General features: G+C 37.4%; 1 protein-coding gene across 6 annotated transcripts in view; it reads right to left on the reverse strand.

Moving 5' to 3' along the window:
- Nucleotides 1-24,895, reverse strand: part of SLC6A11 (solute carrier family 6 member 11) — a 156,208-nt gene that overhangs the window by 71,501 nt on the left and 59,812 nt on the right. For all 6 annotated transcript variants that reach the window (XR_014571752.1, XM_083796547.1, XM_083796551.1 and 3 more), the window contains 4 exons: nt 10,357-10,460; nt 4,215-4,339; nt 1,868-1,980; nt 347-484 (listed from right to left, as the gene is read on the reverse strand). Coding sequence is in view for 5 of the 6 variants with exons in the window: in XM_083796547.1 (XP_083652673.1) it covers nt 347-484; nt 1,868-1,980; nt 4,215-4,339; nt 10,357-10,460 (480 nt within the window). In the remaining variant the exon portion in view is untranslated. The remainder of the gene's footprint in view (nt 1-346; nt 485-1,867; nt 1,981-4,214; nt 4,340-10,356; nt 10,461-24,895) is intronic.

Raw genomic sequence — 24,895 nt, forward strand, 5'->3', positions numbered from 1 at the left:
ACTTCATCATGTTCATTGATTTGTTCATCTAAGATGTTTTCAGACTCGTCTGCCCAGAATAAGTCAGCTGAAACCATGACCAGGATATCTGTTTGGCTGGTGTAAAGCAGATGGAATTTCCTTTGCTATGTAACTTCGAATAAGATACTTCCTAAGCTCAGCAGAAAAATCGAGGATACATTTCAAATATTACAAAGCAGTTGAGAACAGTTTCTCAAGTATTTTGTAGTCATATTGCTGACAGCGCAATTTGTCTATGGGAAATATTCACGTGTTTTATCTGTCATGCTTATAAGCAGACACCCATTTGCTTTTGTCTGCAGGAATTCGACAAAGCACATCTTACCTCAGTTAACATTATCAGACCAATGAAGTACGACACAATGGAAAGTCCAAGAATCAACAGTTCTCTTCTGTAACCCCTTCGGAAAATCTTTGGGTACATATCTACAACAGCTGTCACGAGGCTTTCAACACACACGAACTAGAACAAATGATAAGAAAGTACAAATAAAATATTCTCATCTGCTCTTGGGATTTGGATTTGCTACAAAACACTTCAAATATCCTTTTATGTTCTCATCAGAGAGAAAGACTGAATGATCCCTGAGGACACTGTAAGCTCAAACTGAGAGGAACATAATTTCAGAATCAAAAAGCCCACAGCTACGGATTTCCAGTCCACCACAAAATTCAAATAGTTGAAGCCACTTATATTATCTCAGAATTGTTTTGCCCTGTAGCAGATGGATTACATAAAACTCGTATCTTTCAAATATTGCTTGAATGGGACTTATATGATGTATGACTTTTGCATGACTGCAGCAGAATTTCATTCAAAGCATCCTGCACTTATATTTCTCAGAGGAACGATGTGCAGTTCTATGCACTTTCAAGCAATGCTAAATGAGCTGTGGCAGGGTTTTTGTTGGTGGTGGTTGGTTGGTTGGAGAAGCTCTTTCCATTTTACAGAAGAGAGAAGTTTCACAAAGTTATTAGGTGCCTGAGCCAAATATATCTAATGAAGGAGGGGATGAACAGTCTTGCTAACTTTAAAAATCACCAGAAAGCTGGAGACCTGAGCACCTGGCTCAGGGCTCCAGTGCAAAGTTTCTAAAATAGCTACCAAAATTAATGCCCCCAAGTAGACAATACAAAGACTGTAATTGAAACATTCAAGAGTAGGATTCAGAAATTGCTCATTTTCAGACTTTTGATAAAATTTGTTACATTGGAAAAAAAGAAAAATTATTAAAACCTGTATTTTAATGATTGGAAATGTCATGCAAAATAAACACTGGAGATATTTATTTTACAGGATATAGTCATACTTTTTGTGAAACAAATTGTGCAGACAGCTGAGCTGCCTACTAAAAATGTCAACTACTTCATATTTTTCGTCAAATAATATTCACAAATTTTATGGTCACATAGGAAGGATTTCTATGCTGTCATTTTACTGCCACATTTCTTGCTGTGGCATCTTGAAGTACGAACACACTGTACGAAATTATGTTAGCACTGTCTGATACTTGGTTTCAAAATTCATTGCAAAGTGCTTTAAAAACTGGAAAGGATTACACACTGACATTCTACTGAATTGTGAACTTCAGTCACCCATATTAAAGTTCAAAGTGATTTCCATGTTAACAATGAAAACTGTAGTCAGGCTGAATCAATGATCTCAATAAGATAAAGGAATCTCTACTATCATATGAATAGATTTAAATAAGGAACTTGAATCAATGGTTTTAAGCAACAAATAAGTTAGGGTTCATTCTTTCATCAGGTGAAATGCTATTTAAGGATGATGATACACACATGCTTGGGAATCTGACCAAATATTTGAATGGTGTTCGTTTCATACCTGACTATCTAATCCAAGGAATATGAGCATCATGAAGAACAGAGTTGCCCACAGGGGAGAAAGAGGCATCATGGTAACAGCTTTAGGGTAAGCAATGAATGCAAGTCCTGGTCCTGAAAAGGAAGAAAACAAAGTAAACAATTTATACTTGTGTACTGGGTCTGGCTGGGACGGTGTCTTCCCAGCAGTCTATATAGTTCTGTGTTTCAGACTGTGGCTAGAACAACTTTGGTAACACCAATGTTTTGGCTACTGCTGAGCAGTGCATGCACAGCATCAAGGCTTTCTTGTTTTCCCACTCTGCCTGCCCCTAGCAAGTACGCTTGTGGTGGGCAAGAGGCTGGGAGGAGACACAGCTGAACAGCCAACTCAAATTGCCTAAAGAGACATTCCATACCATGTAATGTCATGGTCACCAAGAAAACCTGAGGTAGAAGAAGAAGAAAGTGGGAGCTGTCTTCCAAGGTGGCCATTGCTCAGACTGGCTGGGCATCAGTCTGCTCATGGGAGGGGATAATTGTTTTTGCATCAGTTGTTTTTTACTCTTCTTTCCTTCAGTTATTACGCTGTCTTTATCTTGACCTACAAAAAAATTTTCTCACTTTTTCTCTTCCTGTTTTCCCCCACATTGCACTTGGGTGGGCAAATGAGTGACTGTCAGTGTGGGTGCTTAGCTGCTGGCCACGTTCAACTAGGGACAAATATTTATCTAAATATCTGGTGAAAAGGCTACTCAGAAATAAGGACTTGCTTGGCGCATCAGCTCTGCCTACATCCTGTCCAAATGATGAAATGTCTGAATGACGTCCAAATGAAGGTCAAGACTTCTGCTAAGACACCACTGTGCCTTATGTTCTGTTTCTTTGTGTGGGCATACAAGACTCTTATGCGTGACTAAATAACAGTGTGTTGTCTAACTCACTAACATGTTCTGAAATCTGTTTTTTTTCTACCTAAAGCAGCACTGCGTCCAACATTTTGTGCAAGAATGCAGTCAATGGAAGCTGCATCTTGGAAGCCATACATGATACAAGCCGATTGCCTACTGGATTGTTCAGAATCTTCTCTCCATTTCTGAGTGCTGCTGTGGGTACATAACATTCATTCATAAGCTGTATATTTACATAAATCTTTAAAATTGAACATTTTTGCAGCATCATTTGTAACTTCTCAAATATACTAAACTGCCATCTCTCCTAACTCATACTTTTCCCATTCTTATTTGCCTTTGCCCACTTTTCAGATGCTGTAAACTCTTATGCTACAGAAGGTTTTCTTGAAGTTAGCCAGCTTTTAAAACAGGGATATAAAGGTAGATTCAGAAGTCTGATAAAGGTGCTCCTGCTTCAATAACTTCATTGAAGACCTGTCAATATATTACTGCTTTTTCATTAAGTCGGTGTTTACGAGTTCCCATAATTTCCAGGGTTGATGTAGTCTTTTAACCTTTTTCTATACAGTTTCAGTAATAGTATAAAGCAAGTGCTTTAGGGAAAGAGAAATATTTTCCATGACAGTATCATGAAAGCGTTAGTTGCTTTGTAGTTTTCCTGCTAACCTTGACTAAATTCCTGAGAACCATTTCTCCTTCTCAACAGTTAACCATTATGTTGCTTTTCTTTCTGGGCAGCCCTACTTTTCTTTTTGTTCACTTGGGTTTTAAGTGATGCTTAAAGATATTAAGTCCACAAAGATAATAAAGAGCAATTAATTTTCATTAGGTGCCTAACTACAAGTGATGGCAAGTAAAGTTGGATGGTTAATTTCATGTAGAGCTGGGAGAAAAACCTACTGACATTAGGAGATGGCATTAGCAGTCTTAATGTTAAAATGTATAGCTGGATGGTATGTGTTAAGCAAGACTTGAGAGGACTTCCAAAGATTTCTCGTAAAGATCTTGTTTCTCATTACTTTAAAAGCTTTGCCTTATTTGTTTCTCAGAAGTAACATACATTTTCATGGATTCAGGTCTGTCTCTTTTAAAGGAAACTAAATGCTTTCATGAGGATACAACGCTCAAGGGGCATAAATGAGTAATATATCTGTTAAATAAACTGCTGGATGCTCAGCTGGACTGTTTGTGTTACAATAGTTCATTAACCTAATGAGTTTGGTGCTCTGCACAACAATATTAACGTTACTCACACATAAATGTATCACTAAAAATAGTTAAGAACTCTTCACACAGAATTATTCTAATGAGTTAGGTACCAGATATTTAAGAGGAATTTTGTCAAAATTTCTGCAAAACAGTTAACTCACCCATGAAATATTGCACAGACTAACTATTCTGACAGCAGCCTCTGGACATTTTTTGTTCACTCAGAAAACCGCTTTAGGAACTTACCTGATTCTGCCACTTCTGCAATGGGCACACCTTGTTCATAAGCCATAAATCCAAGAACTGAAAAGATAGCAAAACCAGCAACAAAGCTTGTGCCACTGTTCAAGCAGCAGAGCATGATGCAGTCTCTGAAAATATAAATAAGAAATACTGCAGTTGATCTCCAGAGCCTGGGTTTCTTTCATATATGGAGCCGTACAATTAGTAGAACCCCAAGCTGCAGGAATGGACATTAAGCTCTGAATAAGCTGCCAAATGATAGTATGCCTGAAAGAAATCAGTCAGGCATAAGCATATGCTGGAAGATACCTTTATAATACTTTTGCTTGTATTTTAACTGACTGAATTGCAAACCTGTTGCTACTCACTCACTGCTTTTCAACAGAATCTTTTAAAAAACACAGTCAAATAAAATGTAAAAATGGGATTAATAACAATTTTTCTGCAGTAGTTGTAATAATATACTCCAGAGGATATAAATAAATTTATAAACTACATAAAATTATTAGTAATTTGTTCCCTGGAAAAAAATCCTATCATTTGATCTTAGCTAATTCTACTCCAATTATAGTACAACGGCAATATACATCTATACAAAAATACAATTCTGGTTTGCTTTAAAAACTCTTTTTTAGATGTCATAGTAATAAAAAACAGCATAAAAACTCTAAGAACTTTGTATGTTCCTACGAAGTGTTTAGGAAGTAAGCAAAGACAGAATGGGTGGAGACACTGTCTCCCAGACATGCATCCTACACATGACAATTACAATCCTACAATGGTAATTATGAGGCCAAAGTGAAGAAATATTTCTTTACCTAGACTGGAAATTTCAAAACAGTAAGTCACTTTAAAAAAAAGGGAAATTACTCTTTGAGAAAGGTGTGATTATTCCCCAGAGCTCAGTGAAATATCATTGTTTATCCTGCTTTCAAACAGCACTTCAGGCTTGTCAGATGAGGAGACAGGGATGATTTATTATGACAGTTTAAGACACTTTGCTACAAGAGACAGCTGTGTACTTGGGAAAGTAATGATCTAACCTAGATGTCTGAAAATGAATTTGTATCCTAAAACACTGAAACACAAGCCAAGCCTCTAGTTCTGCAAAGCCTACTCCTTAGCCTGGTTTATTCCCTTACTACTACAGCTCTGAAGAAAGTTTTCATGCAAGCTATCTATGAGAAGAAATGACCCTGAAAAATCTAACAGGTTCTGAATCCATGTCTTAAATAATGATTCTCATCTTTCTCATAGAGTTGTAGTGACTTCTTGAGAATCAAAGACATAATTCATATTTTTCAAGTCCTGTCGTATACTCTGGCCAAACCTGTTTGGCAATCTTTCTGCATTATTGCTTGCTTAGTTTGGTATTTTTATACTGTAACTTTATCTCATCTGTTCCTTAAGTCAGAAGTGGGGCAACCAGTTCCAGCATCTCATTCCTTCACTAATGGTCCCAGATTGCCTCCCACATCTGTTCAAAGCTCCTCCTTTACTGACTTGGACTCACCTCAGCATCAGGCACATACACTCTAAATGGCAGGAAGCAGGTATACATTTCAGTACTGCAAAGTGAGTGCTGAACTAGGGCTCTTGGGCCGTGGGAGGCTTTGGCTCTCTCTCTTCACACCTTACCTACAATTAATTTTGATGATTATTGAAAGAATGTTTTTATGCTTTCGTACCCATTTCATAGAAAACCTTTTCTATATGGCATATCATCTACTAATTGCCCAAACTGGTACAGAAATGAGAAAGAGTTTGTAGATTAAGATGTGGATGCGGAGAAGTCCAGTGATCTTCACACTCCTTTCATGCATGGGCCCTCTCCCTCACTGTTTGGTTATTAACAGAGTTAAACAGGTCTTTTAAAATACCTTCCTAAAATTCAGAAAACAGTAAGAGTTCTAACTTTTTAAAGTTGCTTTTCATATGAAATTTGTTCCTGTAGTTGTGGACAGCCAGGCTAGTCATACATTTTAAATGTTTTAAAGCAAAACAACAATCTAAAAGAAAAAATGGGGAGCACTGTGTCCTTTGCACTTTGCAGAGAAATAAAACAAGGAAAAGACACCTTCCTAACCATTCTTCCCCGTGTATTTCAGCACTGAATAAATAAACCTAGAGAGATTATCACCCCAATCTATCTCACCTAAGAAATCGGTCAGTTCAATGCTGAGAAATTAAGACTAAATGTAATGAAATGTTCTTGATAAAAGACATCAAAAAGATATGTTCTTTTCATCCATTAAAAAAAAAAAAAGATACTATTTTAATGGGATGGATCTAGCTGCTCAGCATTTGTGTGATGCTTCTATTTGGAACAGCCAGTTTTCTCCAAATAATATTTTAGATAACTCCCAGGCTTTAAATGCAGTCCAACCACCACAATATTTTTCTGGTGAGTGGTGCAGTACAGGATATCTGAGAGCTGCTGGTTCCTGCCTATGAGAAAAAAGGCTGAGTTGGAGACATGTTGCTCCCTGTACATCTTTAGAGCACCTGGTGGCTGCTGCTGCTTCCTCGTGGGGGAAGCAAGGCCCAGGTGGTTTAAGCTGGACAATCCTGGGTAACTAGATCATCTCTGAGAGGAACAAGAGGACCACAGCCATTTCTGCACTCACAGGGAAGGCACATGATCCACAGTGCCACGAGGTTGATTTGGAACAAAATAGTTACAGGTAGGCACACGTTTCTCAAGGGAAATGGGCAAAAGTGAACCTTATGGGATTTTTATCATCTCCAGTTAGTGAGGTATCTATTAACAAAACACAGCCACAGCTCCACCATTTTGTTCCCCAGCTGGACAGTCACAGACCAAATACTTTGTTCTCTGGGAATGTAATAGTGTTTCCCATCCTAATAAAAATATAGCCTCCTAATAAAAATATAGCCTTGAATTTCCATCCCAATATGGACTATCTTCGCAGGAACCGGACTATCCCCTCCCTTCCTTCCTGCTTCTTCCTCAAATAGAATGAAGTGCGTGCAGTAACCTGCAGTTCAGTCTTTTTTCAGTCTTGTTTCTTTTTTTTTTTCTTCTTTTTTTTTTCCCCCCCCTGCTATGGGAAGGAAAACAGAGAGAGTTTGGATTCTTTGATTGAGAGACCAATGAATTTTTGAAAGCAAGTGCTCAGGAAACACTGGAAGGAAAACATGAAGTATATCTGCTTTTCCATCAATTTTTTATAAGTATCCTTGGTAGGAAGACATCAGAGCCTGACTGAAGCCCAAGTGCATTTCAAATGAAGGGAAATCTTCAAATTTTTATGAAAACTTCACATTCTTCCAAATGAATGTCTTGACAATCACCTGAATAATTCAAGGCATAATTCAATTTATCCTCTCCCTGCCTGACAGCCTGGATAATGCTGGAAATTCATTCTGCCTTCCTTAAGGAGCTTCTCTGAAAGAGCGACCCTACAGAGCCCTTTGCATCCTTCCAGTCACTTCCTTGCCTTTATAGATTCCCTGACGGCCAATTCCCATTCCTCTTTTCTTCTTAGACTGGAAGCTTGATCAAGGCCATATATATATATAATTTTTTTTCCAAATTTTGTCCATTTGTTGACAGCATGTGAAATTATTCATTTGTCTTCTGCAACGCAGCAGAAGCGAGGCAGATGCCCCCTGACTTGTACAAGAGCTCATATGTAAAAACTGTCTTCCTGAGGTGCAAGGAGTGGTGCTGTGAAATCAGTGTTTCCCCTGATGGGGAACTGACCACTGTCCAGCAGGGAGCTGGATTAGTTCTGCAAATACAGAGAACATGAAGCAGGAACAAGAATATTTTCCTCTTCTGTCTACTGAGGGAGTTGGAAGTTACAGAATTCTTCCCTTAAGGTCTAAATGGATTAAGATTTCTTAGTTTGCTAAAAATTAGAGGAAACGTAAGTACACCTCTTTTTATTTATATATGGAAAACATTGCCAGTGGACTTTACTGACTGTTTTCGTCTTTTCATAAAAGAGGCACTGTTGATATAAACTGTTGTAAATCCAGGGCGGATTTGACCTCATGTAATTTTCTCACTGTCTTAAAGCATTACAAAGAAAGATTAGTAGAAACAATATAACTTAATTTCCTATTTAAAGAAGTTCAGTGACTTGTTTGCAATTAACTTATAATATTAGTGACCTAGATCAAGTTGCTAATGAGAACCCCCCCCCCCCCTTTTCCCACTAAAATACATCACGTCATTATTTTCTTCTAAAACTTACCCTTAGGAAAAAAAAAAAAATCTCATAGAGTGCAAAAAGAGTGGAAGCGCATGTTACAACCAGACAATTCCTTTTTTCTTTTTCTTTTTTTTTTTTTTAAGTGGTAGTTAGAATGTAAGTTTAATTCCACTTTCCACTGTAGAGAAAAGGCTGCATAGCTGTTTTGTACGTCTTGCTCTGTTAACACCCCTGTTTAACTCAGCTGCTTTCTGCAGTTAGCTTCTGTCCCACTTGTTTCCTCAGTTTTATGAAGAATCTTACTTTGTGACACCATAAAATCTGTTCTATCCAGGAATTTTTGTGAAAACACTTTGTTAAAGGAACTGTGAAGCCTGGATTCAGAAAAAAAATATTTGGTTGCAGCATCTTGTTCAGGAGCTTTAAAAGTGAGCTGCTGATCCATTTTACAGAGATGCCAAGCTATACTGTCAGGGTCAGAGGAAAAGAAGAAAAATTGTCTAAGTTCTCCCCGGTCACACATCAAAACTCCTGCATTTTGTAATAAGTTACAAAACCATTGCAAAAAGACTACTGCAGTCCTTGAGGAAGCGACAGAGTAGTTTTTTAGACAAGATGCAACTGGAGAGAAATAAAAATAAAATTAAATAACAAAGAAAAGGAGTAGCCTTAAGTAGATCAGCATCGCTTACACTAATTAGGGAAAACTCTCATTGCCCACTGTTCCGCAGGGGTGTTCACTACCCTCTGTTGGAGCTTTATCATTATTCTGAAAATAATGTCAATCAATATTGTTGGAATACTGTATGGGATTTCCACTACTTAATGCAGCAAGACATTTGGAATTTTGGCACTCATAGCCATGTAAAAGAATAACTTGTGCTGCTGCTGAGTTACTTTGCGTGATTAGATAGCAGAGTACCCTTAATTGCTCCTGGATAGTTTTGCAGACATTCAGCTGGTCGATACATTTGTGCCTGTGGTTTCCAGTCTCCCAGCTCCCTCTTTCTCTGCAGGATTCAACTGTTTGGTGTTTCTCTGGCAGAAGAGCTAATTGTTGCTAAGATAATGAGATAGTGAAGACATTTTCTAAAACTGGCTCCTAAACTCTCCAGGTAAAATTATAACTAGAATTTAAATCCCTGCACTTGTTGCCCTAACTGCCCCCCCCCCCCCCCCCATTTGCTTTGGCTTTTGGGCTAAATTACTATTTCCTTTATAGAAAAATGAAAATTTAGTTCTCTGTCTATCATAATGGAGTCAGTACATTCAAACTATCATGTACTGTCTTGTATTAGAGGCTGTTAACAGTAAGGAAGCTAATTAAATAACTACAAATGCCAGAAGAAAAAAGTAGTGTTCATTTTCCTGCCCATGCCAGTAAAATCGAATGGAGACTTTGTGTGAGAGTCATATCTTTTTGACTGATTCAGAAAAGATTAAAACCTGCTGAAGTCATTAGCAATTTCCTTATTGATTTCTATAAAGACTAGAAAAGACATGCTATCATTTTCTACTGTGCCCTAGCTAGGAGCCAGTAAACTATGGAAAAAGTGACATTCAAAACACAGTCCAAACTCAGGTGAGTTTTGATAACGATTTTTCATAGGACTTTTTTTTTTTTTAAAGCCGATATACATTATACAATCAAATACAGCATACATACAATGTATGGAATTCAATATATTATACATGCTATTGTCTATGTGTGTGTACTGAGTGACTTATGGCTGCACAAGGGTCAGATGTGATCAAAGGGGTAAAACCACCATAATTTAGAAAAGAGTTCTTCTGAAAAAAATATAAAGAAAGCATTACAGGTCTCTGTTCTATGAAAACATGTGCCTGTGCTTATGATTCCTCATGCAAGTGGCTGAAAGAAAAGGGAAATACTTCAGAGTGAAGCTATGTGGACATCTCCATCACTGAAACTAAGCGTAAAAGTAATGTGTAGAAGATATTACCTGTAGCAGTTGTTATTATAGTTGTTGTAACTTCCCAGAGCTGTCAAGCACCCCAAGCAGATTGCATAAGAGAAAAATATCTGTGTACCAGCATCAACCCACACCTGAGGAAAAGAAATGGAGTGGTTAAAAGAGCTCAATAAGGAATCATAGTTACTTGTATAATGACCACAAATTTGCAGAGGCCACTATACAGGGCAATAGCACCTTGCAACCCTTTTGTAAGTCACAACCTGAAAAACAATATATGCTGTGAGTTAAATTCCCCTCTCCTTCCTAAAGGTATAAACAAGAAACATCTCAGATTGTCTTTACGTGGTCAAACCAACCTAAGGCAGAAAGAAACAGACTTTCTAGAGAAGAACCTCACCAAGTAAAAACCTCCAATGGTTCTGTTAACACTATAAGGTGTTAGTAATTGCCAGCTAAATAGAGTCAGCTGCATTTATCTCATTCTCACTCAATCGTTTTTTATTCAGATATAAAAATTTACCATGAAAGAACACTTTAAAGAGAAAATATACCATTTATAGATAATATACAAATTAAGATGAGCTGGGGAAAGAGAAGACAACTTATCCAGGGAAAGGTGCTTTTTTTGTTGTTGTTTGTTTGGATGTTGTTTTTTTTTCGATAATTAATGGCCACAGTTAAGCAGCAGGACATAGTTCTTCCAGTCATTGTACAGTTAAAGCATAAAAGTTCTGTAGAGCTCATCAAGTAAATAAATTTATAATTATCAGTGTGGCAACATTTATATCCCAAACTGATAAAAATACTAAATCGTAAATCAGAAAAAGAGAAGGAAAAAAAGCACAAACTGACACAGTACAATTATAATCCTCACAACAACCGCAAAAAATTAATATAACGTAACTTTTTTAGTTTCAAAAACAACCCAGTGAAACAGTTTATTTCATCAAGCGTTCCACTAAAATGTGTGTGTTACTACTGGAGGTGAATATCTTTTAACTCTTGATTTCATCATGAGAGTGATGTGAAGAAGCCACATCTACACAGCCGCGCTATTTCCAATCCAATAAATTTCACCTCCTGGTTTCCTGGGATAATTGAGCTCTGTAAGTTGTTTTTTAAAGAAGAGCAACCAAAGTGCTTTTCAGAGAAGTAACAAAACATTGGCTGGCTGATAACCAGATACATAGAAATATATATAATATATTATATAATATATATATATAATATTAGATAATATAATATATAATAATATATGATATATAATATAATAAAATATAATAATACATATATATATATATAATAGAAATATACAAAAAATAGCTACAGAGTAGCCAATTGCTACTTTGAGTCTGAGACAGCAAGAAAATAAAATTCCACTCAGGTAATGATTTCATGACTGTACTAATAGTAATGCAATACTCATAAACGTATGAAGGGGATGTGTTTGTTTAACATGTGATCAAGTGAGTCCTTGGTTTCTGGAGCGATTGAGGGTGTTTCTGTTTAGGAATAACATTAACATCAGATTTGATTTGCATCAGTGGCTTAAATGGTTTCATTGCTGTCATACTGAATAAGATACAGCTGATTACATCTCAAAGTTTCACCACTTGGTAAGGGAAAAACTGCACAGAGAAAGCCTTTTGACAGACAGGCTTTTTAACAAGATTGGAAGCTCCCAAAAAGCTGTAAGTAGCATAGGTCAACTGAAAATGCACGGTCTTCTTAAGCACAAACAAAAGCTAGGAAACTGGATCAGCAGACGTAGAATCTGCTGTTTCCTTCCGTTTCAGTTTTTACACACCGTATTGTTGTAGTGCACTGTATGGCACTTAGATGAGCATTAGCCTTTCCTGTTGGCACAGGCCAGCTCCACAAAGTCTTATTATTCCTGGGACAGTAAGTACTAGTGGAAATGGGGGCAAAGAGGAATTGTATTCTGAAGTGAGAAACTCCAGAGCTGCTTGAGAAGAGGAGCAGAGAGCACATCCTTCTGGAGATCCTGCACACCTAGTTAGAAAAAAAGATGAAAATCTGGCCTTAAGTGGTATCATTTCCTTCAAAGAAAACAATCTCCACTAAGGACAGTGACATCTGACTGAGAATCAACATAAAAACAGCAGCAAATACTTCAAACAAAAACATATTCTGTAAGCAAGGGTTCAGATATTTATAAAAGTTGAATCAGACTGGAAAGCCCTTTGGTTTTGTTGCACTGTATGACAACAACCTAGAAATTTCACCAGAACTTATGGCTAATCCTTAAAATGCAAGGAGGAAGCAATTTTATTTACTGTATGGAACAATAGAATTAGTGTAGCTTTGTTTGGCTTATAGTCTTAGAGTACCAGTGACACTATTTGTGATGACCATTAATATTTCAATTTTGGGTTTCTGAAATGGCAAAAATATCTACAATTGATCAAAGAGGAAGCAAATCAGGAAATTAATTTAGAAATCACAGGTAGGTTTTTGACAGTTAGAAAAGTATGAGATGGACCAACTCTTCTATTTTGTCACAAGCCTGAACATGTCAAAATTTGAAAGGCAAGCAGCTGATATTACAGATCACTTCTTTACTTTTTTGCCCCAACAGCTCATGACCATTTAACAAATTTTGCGTTAGACTTCATCTCTCATTAGGAGTTGAAGATTTTGTTGACATACACAAATTGTTTGTTAGTAGTCTTAGTCACACCCAGTCTTAGTCATTCTTAAACTGTTCCTTGGGGAAATTTATTCTCATGAAAACTTTTACTGGGTAGAGATGGCCCCTTGTAGATACAGCTCACAAATCCAGTCAACATCCATCTGGCTTATGGCAACAAAAGCATTATAAAATATTTCTGAGAGTGGCCAATCGTACTGCATTAGCTGGGTAATTTTGCAATATCTGGCTTAGACTAAAAGTTGCAACATTTTCCAAGTACATGGAATGAATGGAGCAGGATTCTGCAGAACAATGAAATTCTGAAGGACAGAGACAAAGAAAACACTGCCAGTAAACTGCAAAGCAAGGATTCTGGAGCCAGCAGCTGGTGAAAGGCTGGGACAAAAGGAGTATGTTTTTTCTGAAATGTGACTGGGCTTGATGTGTTTCTGGCATGAGTAAATTCCAGAGGAAAGAACCTGTACCAGGGAACATCCTGTTCATGCTTTATAAACTCTGTATCTTGAAAATCCTTTGGTTAGTGGTATTTAAGTCAATTCAATACTATGCATTCATAAATTTGGGGGCTGAAAACGTTTTATAGTCTTCCACTACCTCCTACTTTAAAGATGGATTTTTTTTCTTTACTTTCCTTTACCTCATATTTTAAAAATTTCCATTCCAAAACAAGATTAAAATTAAAGCACAAAACCTTCGTTTATTATAACAATATTAAAAAAAAAAATCTAAACGTCAAAGGGCAGAACCTTTATACCTGCTGTGCTCACAGTCTGCCTCCATGTTACAGCCGATCCCCGAACATGCTAAGCCCAGCACCGCTTTAACATTAGTATGGGCAAACCAGAAGAACACAAACACCAGTTCAGAATACAGCAGCACAGCTATTGCTCTGACTCCTGTGCAGAAATAATTCTCGCTGCCTGCTGGTTGGGAAGAAGAGGCTGTCCAATGAGCCCATGTGATGAAGCTTTTATCCCAAAGGGAGAAGGTGACATAAAGAAGCCTCAACTCTATGGCACTACCTGCTTTCCCTAGGCATGATGGTGAGAAGAGGCAAGTCTCTTTCCGTTTTCTAACCAGGAAGGGGAACAGCAGAGCTGTCTGTGCCCTGTTCCCCATTTTGAGGCTTTATCAGACTTTATACCGCAGCTTTCCTGATTCACAGCACAAGCAGTGGTCTCAGCTGTGTCCTGCTGATTACTAACTTACACAGGGACAAACACAATTCCACTAAACAGAATAAATTTTTTAAACTAAAAATGGAAAATGCTATTTTGCAAAGTCCAGCTCTCAAAAGCCAGCAATACCCAGAAATTAATATGCCTATGTAACCTTAATTTGGCCTTCTTGTGTGTAGGTCTAGGACTCAATCTTCACATACACGACTGCAATACTACTCTATATTCTGCCCAAGAAGATGAATCAAGCTAGTCAAATAGAGGATCCTTTTGTCTAGACAATCCCTTGCCTCTTTTATTGTCATAATCGTAGCATATGTAATGAATGAAGAAGGATAAAGAAGGAAAAGGACGTGCTGTGGTGAAGACAACAGAATACTGCTCTGGAGAATTAGATTCTTGTGTTGCTGCTATAAAGTTTCCAGGTGATACTATATCCATAAATCACTTAAATAAATCCTTTCACAAATGTTCTGACATGTTGCCTATGCTGGGAAAGGGAAACTTCAGAGATCGGAATTCATGGGGATTCCTTCAGCAGCCACAAGCCTGCTCTCAGGAGGCTTCCAGGATAAACTGACTTTAGCTAGCACTTCCACAGTGTCGTGACAAACAGCTGAATGTAACTGAAATGGTGGAAAATTGTTTCACATCTGGGGAATACAGAAAAATCAAGTAATTATTTTCAGTCTGGTCCTCCTAAAAGATAGCCAGTTTAAAAAAAAAAAAAAAAAAAGCATGTGTTCACCTGAAAAGCTTCATTTTACACCTCAGCTAGGTAGATACCCATGAAATTTCACTATTCTGTCTTGTTGTGCGTGGCTCTTAATTTGCATATTAGTCTACAGCAAAAATGTAAGACACCTAAAAGACACGCTGAGGATATTTTGAGAAGTGGGAGGGGTTTGTTAAAAATGTGATACTTGGAAATCATGTTCAGGGCAGGTTAAGCACACAAATCCACAGCCCAGCATCTCACCCCTCAGTGCCTGTGTCCTGGAGGAAGGCAGGACCCGGTCAGCCTCGTCTCTGTTTGCCTCTGTCTGCAGGCTGGGCTGACAAGCTCTTGGGATAAACACTAATTTATGGTTTAATTTTTCATTCTGTGGCTCAAATAATAGTAAAAATGGGAAAAGCAACCAAAAGAATACGATTGTTTAGAAACGTCCCAGCACAGCATTACATCACCTGAAACATTCCCATTCTTATTCCCTGTTCAGATGTATGTTTCTCTGCTCAGTCCATTGTAGTCGGTTGTATATGTCTGTACACACAAGCACCCTGTATATGGTAACAGCAGCCTTTTAGTTGTTTATTCTCATACCTGCTGTGATTTTTTTCTCTACTTCTTTAAGTTAGCTGATAAGAATAGCCATTGTGTAACGCTAGTGCTATTGTCAGTGTGACATTAAGTATGAAAGACCCTACATGGTCTTAAAGATATGATGAAATTCACACCCACACAAAACCAGAGAAGCTCAAAAGATCAGGCAGTATCTGGATGATGTAGTATACAATTACTCACAAAGCACTGCAGCAGGAATGAATGAAGCCATTAGACCATAAGGCTCCCAGCTATGTATCAAACAGGAAAATATTACCAATGTCATTACAAGTGGCTCTGACTGAAGAGCTGCATCTGTCCTGCCACAGGAGAGGATGTCACGATGATTTCCTCCCGGCGTTACTATTCTGCACGCACAGGATCAACAAAGATACTCAGGGAGTAGCTATGGGTTCTTGGTACTACTCTGGGCTTATACGTAGGCTTTAGGTGCCTGTGTATTACAGTTTCAGAGATTTGTACCTAAGGAAAGACACATGCTTCCTCTTTTTGCAACATTTTAAGCTAAGTTTCACAGATGTCCTAATGGTACCATATCACCACGATACTTCCAGTTTCAGAAGACAGCTTGGATAGATTTAAAAGTAATGGGGGGTCTAAAAGAACTGCAACATCTATGTGATCTATTTCTCCATACATAAAAGGAACAATGACCAAGCATTATAAGGATCCTTACATTAAGCAAAATGTGTACATTGTTTATCTGTCTTTCCATGATCTTTCCCATAGTCGACAGTTAACAGCTCTGATAGAAATTGTAAACATATAAGGGCTGCTATTATTTGTCCACACACTTCATTTGCTTCCTTATTTCTATCAAAATCAAGGGAATTAATTTCACATTGGAATTTGAGTACTGGTTGAAACACGTATCCCAGTAGTGTAGTTTCATAAACATGTATTTAAAAAAAATAATAAAAAATTCTTATCAGTGAGATTGATTACTCACTTCAGCTGCAAAACTCAAAGAATGCTTAGCTGCATTCTTTGAGTTACTTTGGTTACTGACGATTCCATAAGCAAGCACTCCATCTGAGAATACGGAAGATCCTTCAGGCCAGTTAAATGCTGCACTCACTCTCTTAAAACATGATGTTCCAAACGTTGATAGTCATTTATTTCCCATTTTGTTATCAGAGAATGAGCAATCACTTCATAGTTCTTTAAATTTCAATTATTCATCACTTTTGATGAATCTCAGCAGTATTTGTATTTTAAAGAGCTTTGGTTTCAAATAAGGATTTTACAAAAAAAGAAAAAAAAAGCCTATACTGTCAGGATATAATAAATAAAAGTTTAAGCTAAAAGCATCAAACAGCCATAGATTTTTGTAACAGTGAGAATGCCTGAATAAAACAACTTGTTGCAATGCAAACTGAAAAAGAAGCATTGCCAGAGTTTATGTCCCACACACCTTGAAAGGTTTAATGTTCATATGTCAGTGTCTCACACAATGTGTGGAGAGTATGAGGAAAATGTCAAAAATAACATCACCTACAGAACATCTCTACCCGTACCAAACCTCAAGGCTTAGCATCTTCAGGTTGGCTTTTACTGCATGTGTTCCATGAGCCTGAGGTGAGTGGTTTACATCTGAACAGCCCAAGAGTCAGTGAAGCCAGCGTGGTGTTTGGTGTGCTATAGATGTAGAGATGACAGGCCTTAATCTCGAAGTAGCACCTACATTTAAAGAGTACATCTCTCAGAGCTGAAGGCATTAACTACATGTCTAACACAAAAACATTTACAAGACTAATTTTTCTAGACTTGTATCCCATGTCCCTTAAAAATTGACACTATTATCACTTAGGTGGATTTTTAAGACACGAGGAATCTAAGAAGTATGCTACTACACCAGTGTGCCTGCTCAGTGTATGCTAGCATGCAACTATAAGAATCATTCCCAGAGTGTTTCCAAAACAACTATTTATTACATTCCTCTGCTATATGCTACACTTATATATATATATATATATTTATATATATATATATATCTTCTCAGAAAAATGATTAAAAAGGCAGTAGTGGAGGACTGAGCATTTCACCTTTGATCTGATTCCAATCAAAGCAATTTTTTGCGTCTTTCTCATTAGGAAGAACATTTAACTATATCATAAACTGTTATGCTGGGCATGGTGTAGCATAGTTGGCAATAGCAGCAGAGAGCACCAGGATGATAAGCAGACTGCTCTATGAAGACTGGATATGTATACACTGGAAGGAAAGTAACAGGTATATGGGTGGTTTTTCTTTTTTATTTTTTTCTTCTTTTTTTTTTTCCAAAGACAATTCCTATGTTCCTCGTATGCTAACCAATATGAAGAATGTCATACATTCACAACACCTCACAAAAAATAAGGCCGATCCATTTTGCATGTTTTCAGTTTCAATGCAGAACACTTTGTCAAATGGATGGAGAATAAATGAGGCCAAAGCACCTGTATCTGCCCTGATGGCCAGACTGAGCAAGAACATACAGTGGGCTTAAAATTCCCTTGCAGAGTGCAAATAATTTCATTGCCATCAGCTGAAATCTCTGTTTAAAGGCATAAGAAAGAATTTACCAATTTGCATTTATTCTCCAAGTCACTCTTTCATAATCAGCTGAGATTTTTTTATTCAATAGCAGCTAACACACAAAAATCATTTGAAAGTCTGTGCCATGCAAATGTGCAAAATGAATACATATTTCGGTTCAAAGTACTGTTCTACTCCAAAAAACAACCCAAACACTTAAGAGACACTCAAAGTGAATAAATTCATTCTTTGTATGTATTCTGCTCTTTCCTCACTAGCAGTATGCTGATAATGTACCTTATTCCTGTGAAGCCTACAGAGAAAATCAAAGAACAAACTTTATCATTTTTACTTTACTGCAAAATCAACACAGTTAATTGTAACTGCATAATTTCTCCTGCCTGAATATAAAATCGCAAAAAAGGCTAATTTTCTGATCTTACTCTGATCTTAGTATGTGCTTAGTTAAAAAAAAAAGTGTTTTTTTTTTTTCCAACAGAGTTAATTAAAAAAGACACACTCAAATAGAAATTAAGCAAAAAGCTATTTCATAAAATTAAACTTATTAAACCCAAGGGTCACAAAGTAAAGTAAAAAACCTGCGGGATCCAAGCATGTTGGCACCAGCTATTATCCAAGTAAGCTAGCTCTTTAGCCCCTGCCCCCTATCCCCAAATGCCTTCTTGAGGGAGAAAAAAAAAAGAAAAAGGAAAAAAAAAAATTATCCTGTTACTCTTTCAACTAAATGGGAAATGTCATTAAATGGGAAACTAAACCAAAACAAAATATGAACAATGTATTGTGGAGAAGCAGGAAAAAAATGTTGAGTTTTGGATACTGGACTTAGTTTGTTTCTGAAGTTTACTACCCAGAGTTTTTTAAACAAGGCAGTTTCTGAAAGCACTGCCTTCATTAGTGCAGGAAAACACAACTTAAACGGCCAGGCAGAAAATGGCTGAATTAAGCTCTTTTTTCCTTCTCTTTAATGGTAGTGATTCTCAAAAGATTAAAAGTAGGTTAGGCGAATAATAAAACAGCTATGTTTCTAGTGTCTACCTGACAACAGCTTTTGTAGAAGTGAATAATTACATGAAAATCACTTCCTTTCTACCTCTTTTTGGGATTTCTGTGGGTTGCTAGGCAGTCTCTCTCCTACCTTCTGCTAATGTTACTTACAGAGGGGATGAATACAGCATATTCATTATGAGAATGGTGAGCTGAGGGGGAGAAGGACCTAAATACTTGAAGTTTTGTTTATTCACTGCTGTCTTTGGAGACCAACACTATAGCTCAGATTACTTTACACATTTAAATGCTAATTTACCCAGGCATGACTTAGCCAAGTACCACCCTGATAAAATGGAACAGGACCTTCCTCAATACAGGAGCCACACTAGTAGTATGTTTCTGTGTTGCCAGCCAATGTTGAAAGTCAGGTGCTGGATGGAGCAAGGCACAGTGAGGCTCCTTCTGAGACTTGCAGGAAGAACACTTCCACTCTCTGACTGCTTTTGCTGACTGAAAAAATGTTTGTTATGAGACTGGTTTACTTTCCTGAACTCCTTAACCCCAAATTTAGGAGATATCTTAACTGTTCTGGCACGATTCCAAAACTAGCAACCACCTGTACTGTTGTACTTCCCTGCTTCTATAATCATGAGTGCACTGTTATAGATTAGGGTGCATGTCCCTTAAAAAAGAAATTAACATTAGCCCAAATCCTTCTTCTCTGCAAAGTGCTACCTGAGGTAATGAGGGGCTTGATGCTCCTTTGAGATAGCAGCTGTGTGCGCCTGGTTTTGGAAAGGCAGCGAACCAAGTCCAGATGCTGGCATCAGATGCAGGCTTTGTGGGTTTTTAAAAAGTGTCTGATTTCCAAACTCTAATTTCAGTCTTCTAAGCCTGCAATTCACTCTGATTATGGACTTTCTTTTGACATCCTCACAATTACCTTGTGCACCATGATGCAACAAGAGATGAGGAAGAGGACAGAGGCTTTGTATTCTCTTCCCAGACTCAACACATTCTGAGGGTTAGATTCAAATACACAAACCAGCATCTCAGTTAAGAGAAATCCCAACCTGGAAAGAACTGAACTGCTAAGAAGACTGCAAATGTTTTATATCATTTTGTTACTTGTTTCTTACCAAATGTCTCCTTAATTTGGTTAATCAGAGAGAACCATTAGCTGCACACCCCATGTGCCCCAAGCGTCCACGCAACTTTGCTCCCAAATTTAACATCATTACAGAAATACCACAAAGTAACAAGATCCAGCTGCAAATCTCTTATTTCTTTCAATTGCAGTTGAGTGTACTGATTTCTTAAGAGCATTCTTCTCCTGCTCCTTCACTATTTTTTCTTTTAAATAAACACAAGAAATGCTGATAACATTTTTAAAATGAGGGTGCTGATTAGCGTTCCTCTTTACTGACTGCAACACCATCACCAAGTGATCTCAGAATGAAATATTTGACTGTTGCCACATACAATCCAGTGCCTATGGACAGTCTGAAGTATTTCAATATGTTTATACTCAATTGAATTGAGTGATTGATGGCAGAGATCATCCTAATCTCTGGAGTATTTTGAATTCCAACCAAAATATTTTGAAGGCCTTTTTTCTTTAAATATTCCATTTTCATAACTTTTGCCAGAAAGCAGAGTTCTGGGGTTTGTTTATTATTTAGGTTGTGGGGGGAGAATGAAGCAGAGGAGTTAGCAAATGTAGTAGGATTGCCTATTTTTAGCAAATTGATTGTTGCAAGATACCTAATTTCTATTAGAGAGTTGCTTGACTGTAATATCACAAAGCAGACCACTCTCTGATAGTATTTTTTGGCTTATTCCTGATACTCTCTTAAGATTCTTATCCAGCATCCTTGAAGCTGGAGAAACACTGGAAATATTAAAAACAGTATTCAACACTGATTGCAAATTCTTTTATTTGTAAGTTTTATTTATTTTAACAGTAAATATACTGTTCATGAATCATTATTCAAATAATTAATCTAACTCGGAAAATTAGAGAAAACTATTTTAAACGGTTACTTAACCTAGCCTTTATAAAAAAGATAATTCCTAAGATTTTTTAAAGCAGTTCTCTTAAGAATACTTATTTTAGAAACTGCACTTTTAACACTGTAAAGAGCAGAGTTTGAATGAAAAGTAAATACATTATAGAAATATAAGGATGATTTAAATTCTTCCTCTTATTGAAAAACAGTCTAAACCTCATACTAAACTAAGTATTCCACAAAGAAATTCCATCCATTTTTTCAATATAGACACTGTCCATTGTCCAATGATGGTACATAATGGTCTGAAGTAAAATCTGACCAGGGAGAAAAATGTTTTATATTGTATAGGTGATAGTACTTAAATGATTATTGCAGTTCAGTGCTGAGCCAAAGATTTCAGATTTATTAATCAATTAATACCATGTATTATTCATGCCCTGTACCAACTAGAACACACATGAAATATAACTAAAAATATTTGAAATAATCACATTTAATTGCATAGGAACTATTCTTAAAATAGAGGATAAATATCTTGAAAAAAGCATTTTCTTACCTTTAAATACCACAATAACTGACAAAAAGACCTTTTGCTTTTTGTAGACCTGCAACTCAAAGACAGACTGTAAAATTGCACCTTAAAGATTATTTTCAAATAAAAATCTTTTTATTTAGACAGAAGTGGAACTCTCATGGTATGAGAACAAGGCTGTAGCATGCTTGGGACCTATTCTGTTTTCAGTACTTACACACTAGACTGTTCCACAACAAGATTATGCAACATGGCTGCATAATACAGTGAAGTGTGTAAGCGTGTGTTAGTTTGTTAAGCAGCCTCAAAATACAGTAAAATTTTTAAACTGGTATTGTCATATGCAGGCTACAACTGTTCTGTCCACCCAAGGGGGATGCTGTACTACAACGTAGAATCCAGCTGTGTTGTGGAGGCTGTGCAGGCATACCTGAATCGGAGCAAAAACCAAATGCTGCCATTAGGAGTAAGTAAAAAGCTGTCTAATATGATGCCAGAAAAATAACTGCCAGAGTGCACTCAGTTTACTTCAGAAAAAAGAGAGCTCCTGCCTGCAGACAAACTATTTGCACCATCAACGAGAAATTGTCACATCAAAAGCACAGTTTTTGCAGGAGAGCTATCGCCTTATTGGAAGCTTTTGTACGATTCTTGTGTCATTTGAGTCCTGCTCTTTCCAAATGGCGACTATAATAAAGCCATGATGCCAAAGTCTGTATGCCACCTAGGTTAGACACTATGAGGGTGGTTTAAACTAAGAATGAACCCACCTGAGCTTTCCTATAGCCAATGGAGAGACTGGATCCTCCCCAAACGTTATGCATCCCTTAAGTGGGTAGCATACAGCACCCTCTAGAGGAACACGCTTCCCTCTGCTGTTTACACAGAGTTGGAAGCACTTCATTAATGTTCATCAGTAGGATACCTAACATCAAAGAGCATGAACTCCGCTTTTCAGCAGTCTCTGGTGATTTTCAGTGGGACCTGTGGGAACTGAAGATGCCTAGCCACCTGAAGTCTTGGATGTTCTTACTCTAGTTGCATATTTCACTTCTACCATCTTTTAATGTCTGTAAAGTGATCTTTTCTATGGCTTTGGGTTTTATTCATACAATCTCTTTTTTTTTTTTTTTCCAGTGACTGCAGTCAGCAAGTAATTGTAAGAAAATGGTCCAGCTCTGCTGATTTTTCATGGAAAGCAGAGCGCAGCAGTCATAAGAGCATAGCTTTCTAAACCACAGCATTGCCTTTCTCCAGCCACTGCCAAAAACAAAAACCCAAAGGCAAATTAAGCAAAAAATCTGTGGTATTGACTTGCCCAGAGGTAAAGAACATATTTCCCCTTCTCAACTACACTGGCATAGTGCCATAGATGGGCACTTCACCATTGGATTCTGGCCCAGCTGCTGGAATTGTGCCACTGGCAGCTGCATTTCAGAAATTAAGAAACTAATCAAGTTTCTATAGCATTACCAATGCAAAATTCATCTGTCTCTATTTCCACAGCCTGTTCTTTCTATTCCCTATGTTCCTTCTATATTTGGTGCTGGAAACATCAGAAGTTGCTAGTAAATCTTAGAAACTAAAAATAAAAAAATAATAATAAAAAAAATGAACCCCAATCCAGAGAGGTTATTGCTCCAATTTTTTTTTTTTTATTTTTTTTTGGAGGTGGTCGGCAACCATATGAACTAAGGTGTTGTAAGCCTATTTTGATTTTCAAAAGGATTTTGGAAAAGTCTGTCACCAAAAGCTGTTTAGAAAACTCAGCATCTTTGGTTTAAGAAAGGAAAAAAAATAACAATAACTGATGGTAAAGACAGGAAACACCTGGTAAAGTAGTTTGTTGGGTTTTTTTCTTCAGTAAAAGGAGGCTACCAGTGGAATACTACAATGACCTGTGCCTGTGATGATCAATTTCTTCACAACTGTGATATTAGGTTAGTCAGATCAGGTTGGCAAAGATGGTAGTTAAGAAAAGATGTGACACTAAGTTACCCTGACTAACAAGAATGATAGCTAATTGCAACGATGTATTTTATGAAAATTAAATGATGGACAACATTTAATTACATTCAAAGTAATATACATGAGAAAAAGCAATTCTGTTTTGACATACGAGCTCTTAACTGATAATTTTGATTTGGAAGCAATATGTTAAGAGTGTAATAATAATAAAAAATAATAAAAGAGTTATGTTAGACAGTTCCAACGTAGCAGTGGTCAATAAAGCAAATTAAGTGATGGGCACTATTAAGGAAGTAATACAAGGAACACTAAGGTCAAGAATAGAATTATACGACTGAATAAATCCATCATTTGCCAACCTCTTGAATACTCCATCCAGTTCTCACTATAGTCTATTCACAAAGTTCCAAAATAATTGGAAAGGGTAAAGAAGAAGATGAAACACACAATGAAAAATAGCTTTTTTTTGTGGTATGTATAACCCACACATTCAGACAGGCTAGTTGACAACAGTTTGGAAGGTCACAGGGCACAAGTTCACCACAATCCAGCTATGTGACCTTAAGTCCAACAGTACCTTGGGAAGAGCCTTACCAACAGATGAAGGGAGATGGGTGATCCTTTCTTTCTGCCAAGTACCGTTGGGACATACAGATTGCTGTGTCCAGTGCTGGACTCCCAGTACAGAGACACACAGACTTACTGAGTGAGTCCAGTGAAGGGCCACAAAGATGGTTAAGGGTCTATGGCATAAAACACATAAGGAGAGGCCAAGACAGCTGGGACTGTACAGCCTGGAGATGAGAAGACCTGGGTGATTGTATCAATGTGTATAAACACCTGATGGGGAGGAAGTAAAGAAGAGGAAACCAGGCTCTTCACAGTGGTGCCCAAGAAAAGGTCAAAGAGGCACTGAACAAAAACTGAAACACAGGGCATTCCTTAAAAAAAAAAAACATTTTACTGCAAGGGTGGTCAAACACTGTAAGAAGTCAGCCTGAGAGACTGTGGACTCTCCATCCTTGGAGATGTTCAAAACCCAACCGGACATGGCTCTGAACAAGCTGTTGAAGCTGCTTTGGGCAGGGAAGCTGGACAAGAAGATCTCTTTTAGTACCTTCCAGCCTCAACTATTCTGAGATTCCAGCTGAGTTGGGTAAGACATTTTCTGGAACAGAAGTGACCGAGCTGGGATGTCAGAGCAGTTTAACAAGTCATGAATGACGAGGAAAGAATAAGTAGGGATCTTATGTTCACTGTTGCTATCAATGCAAGAAATTTTGGATCATCAGAGGAAATCTGTAGGAATAGGAAGGATGGAAGGAAGAAGGA

Source organism: Anser anser, assembly GCF_964211835.1.
Source record: "Anser anser genome assembly, chromosome: 12".
Lineage (NCBI taxonomy): Eukaryota > Metazoa > Chordata > Aves > Anseriformes > Anatidae > Anser > Anser anser.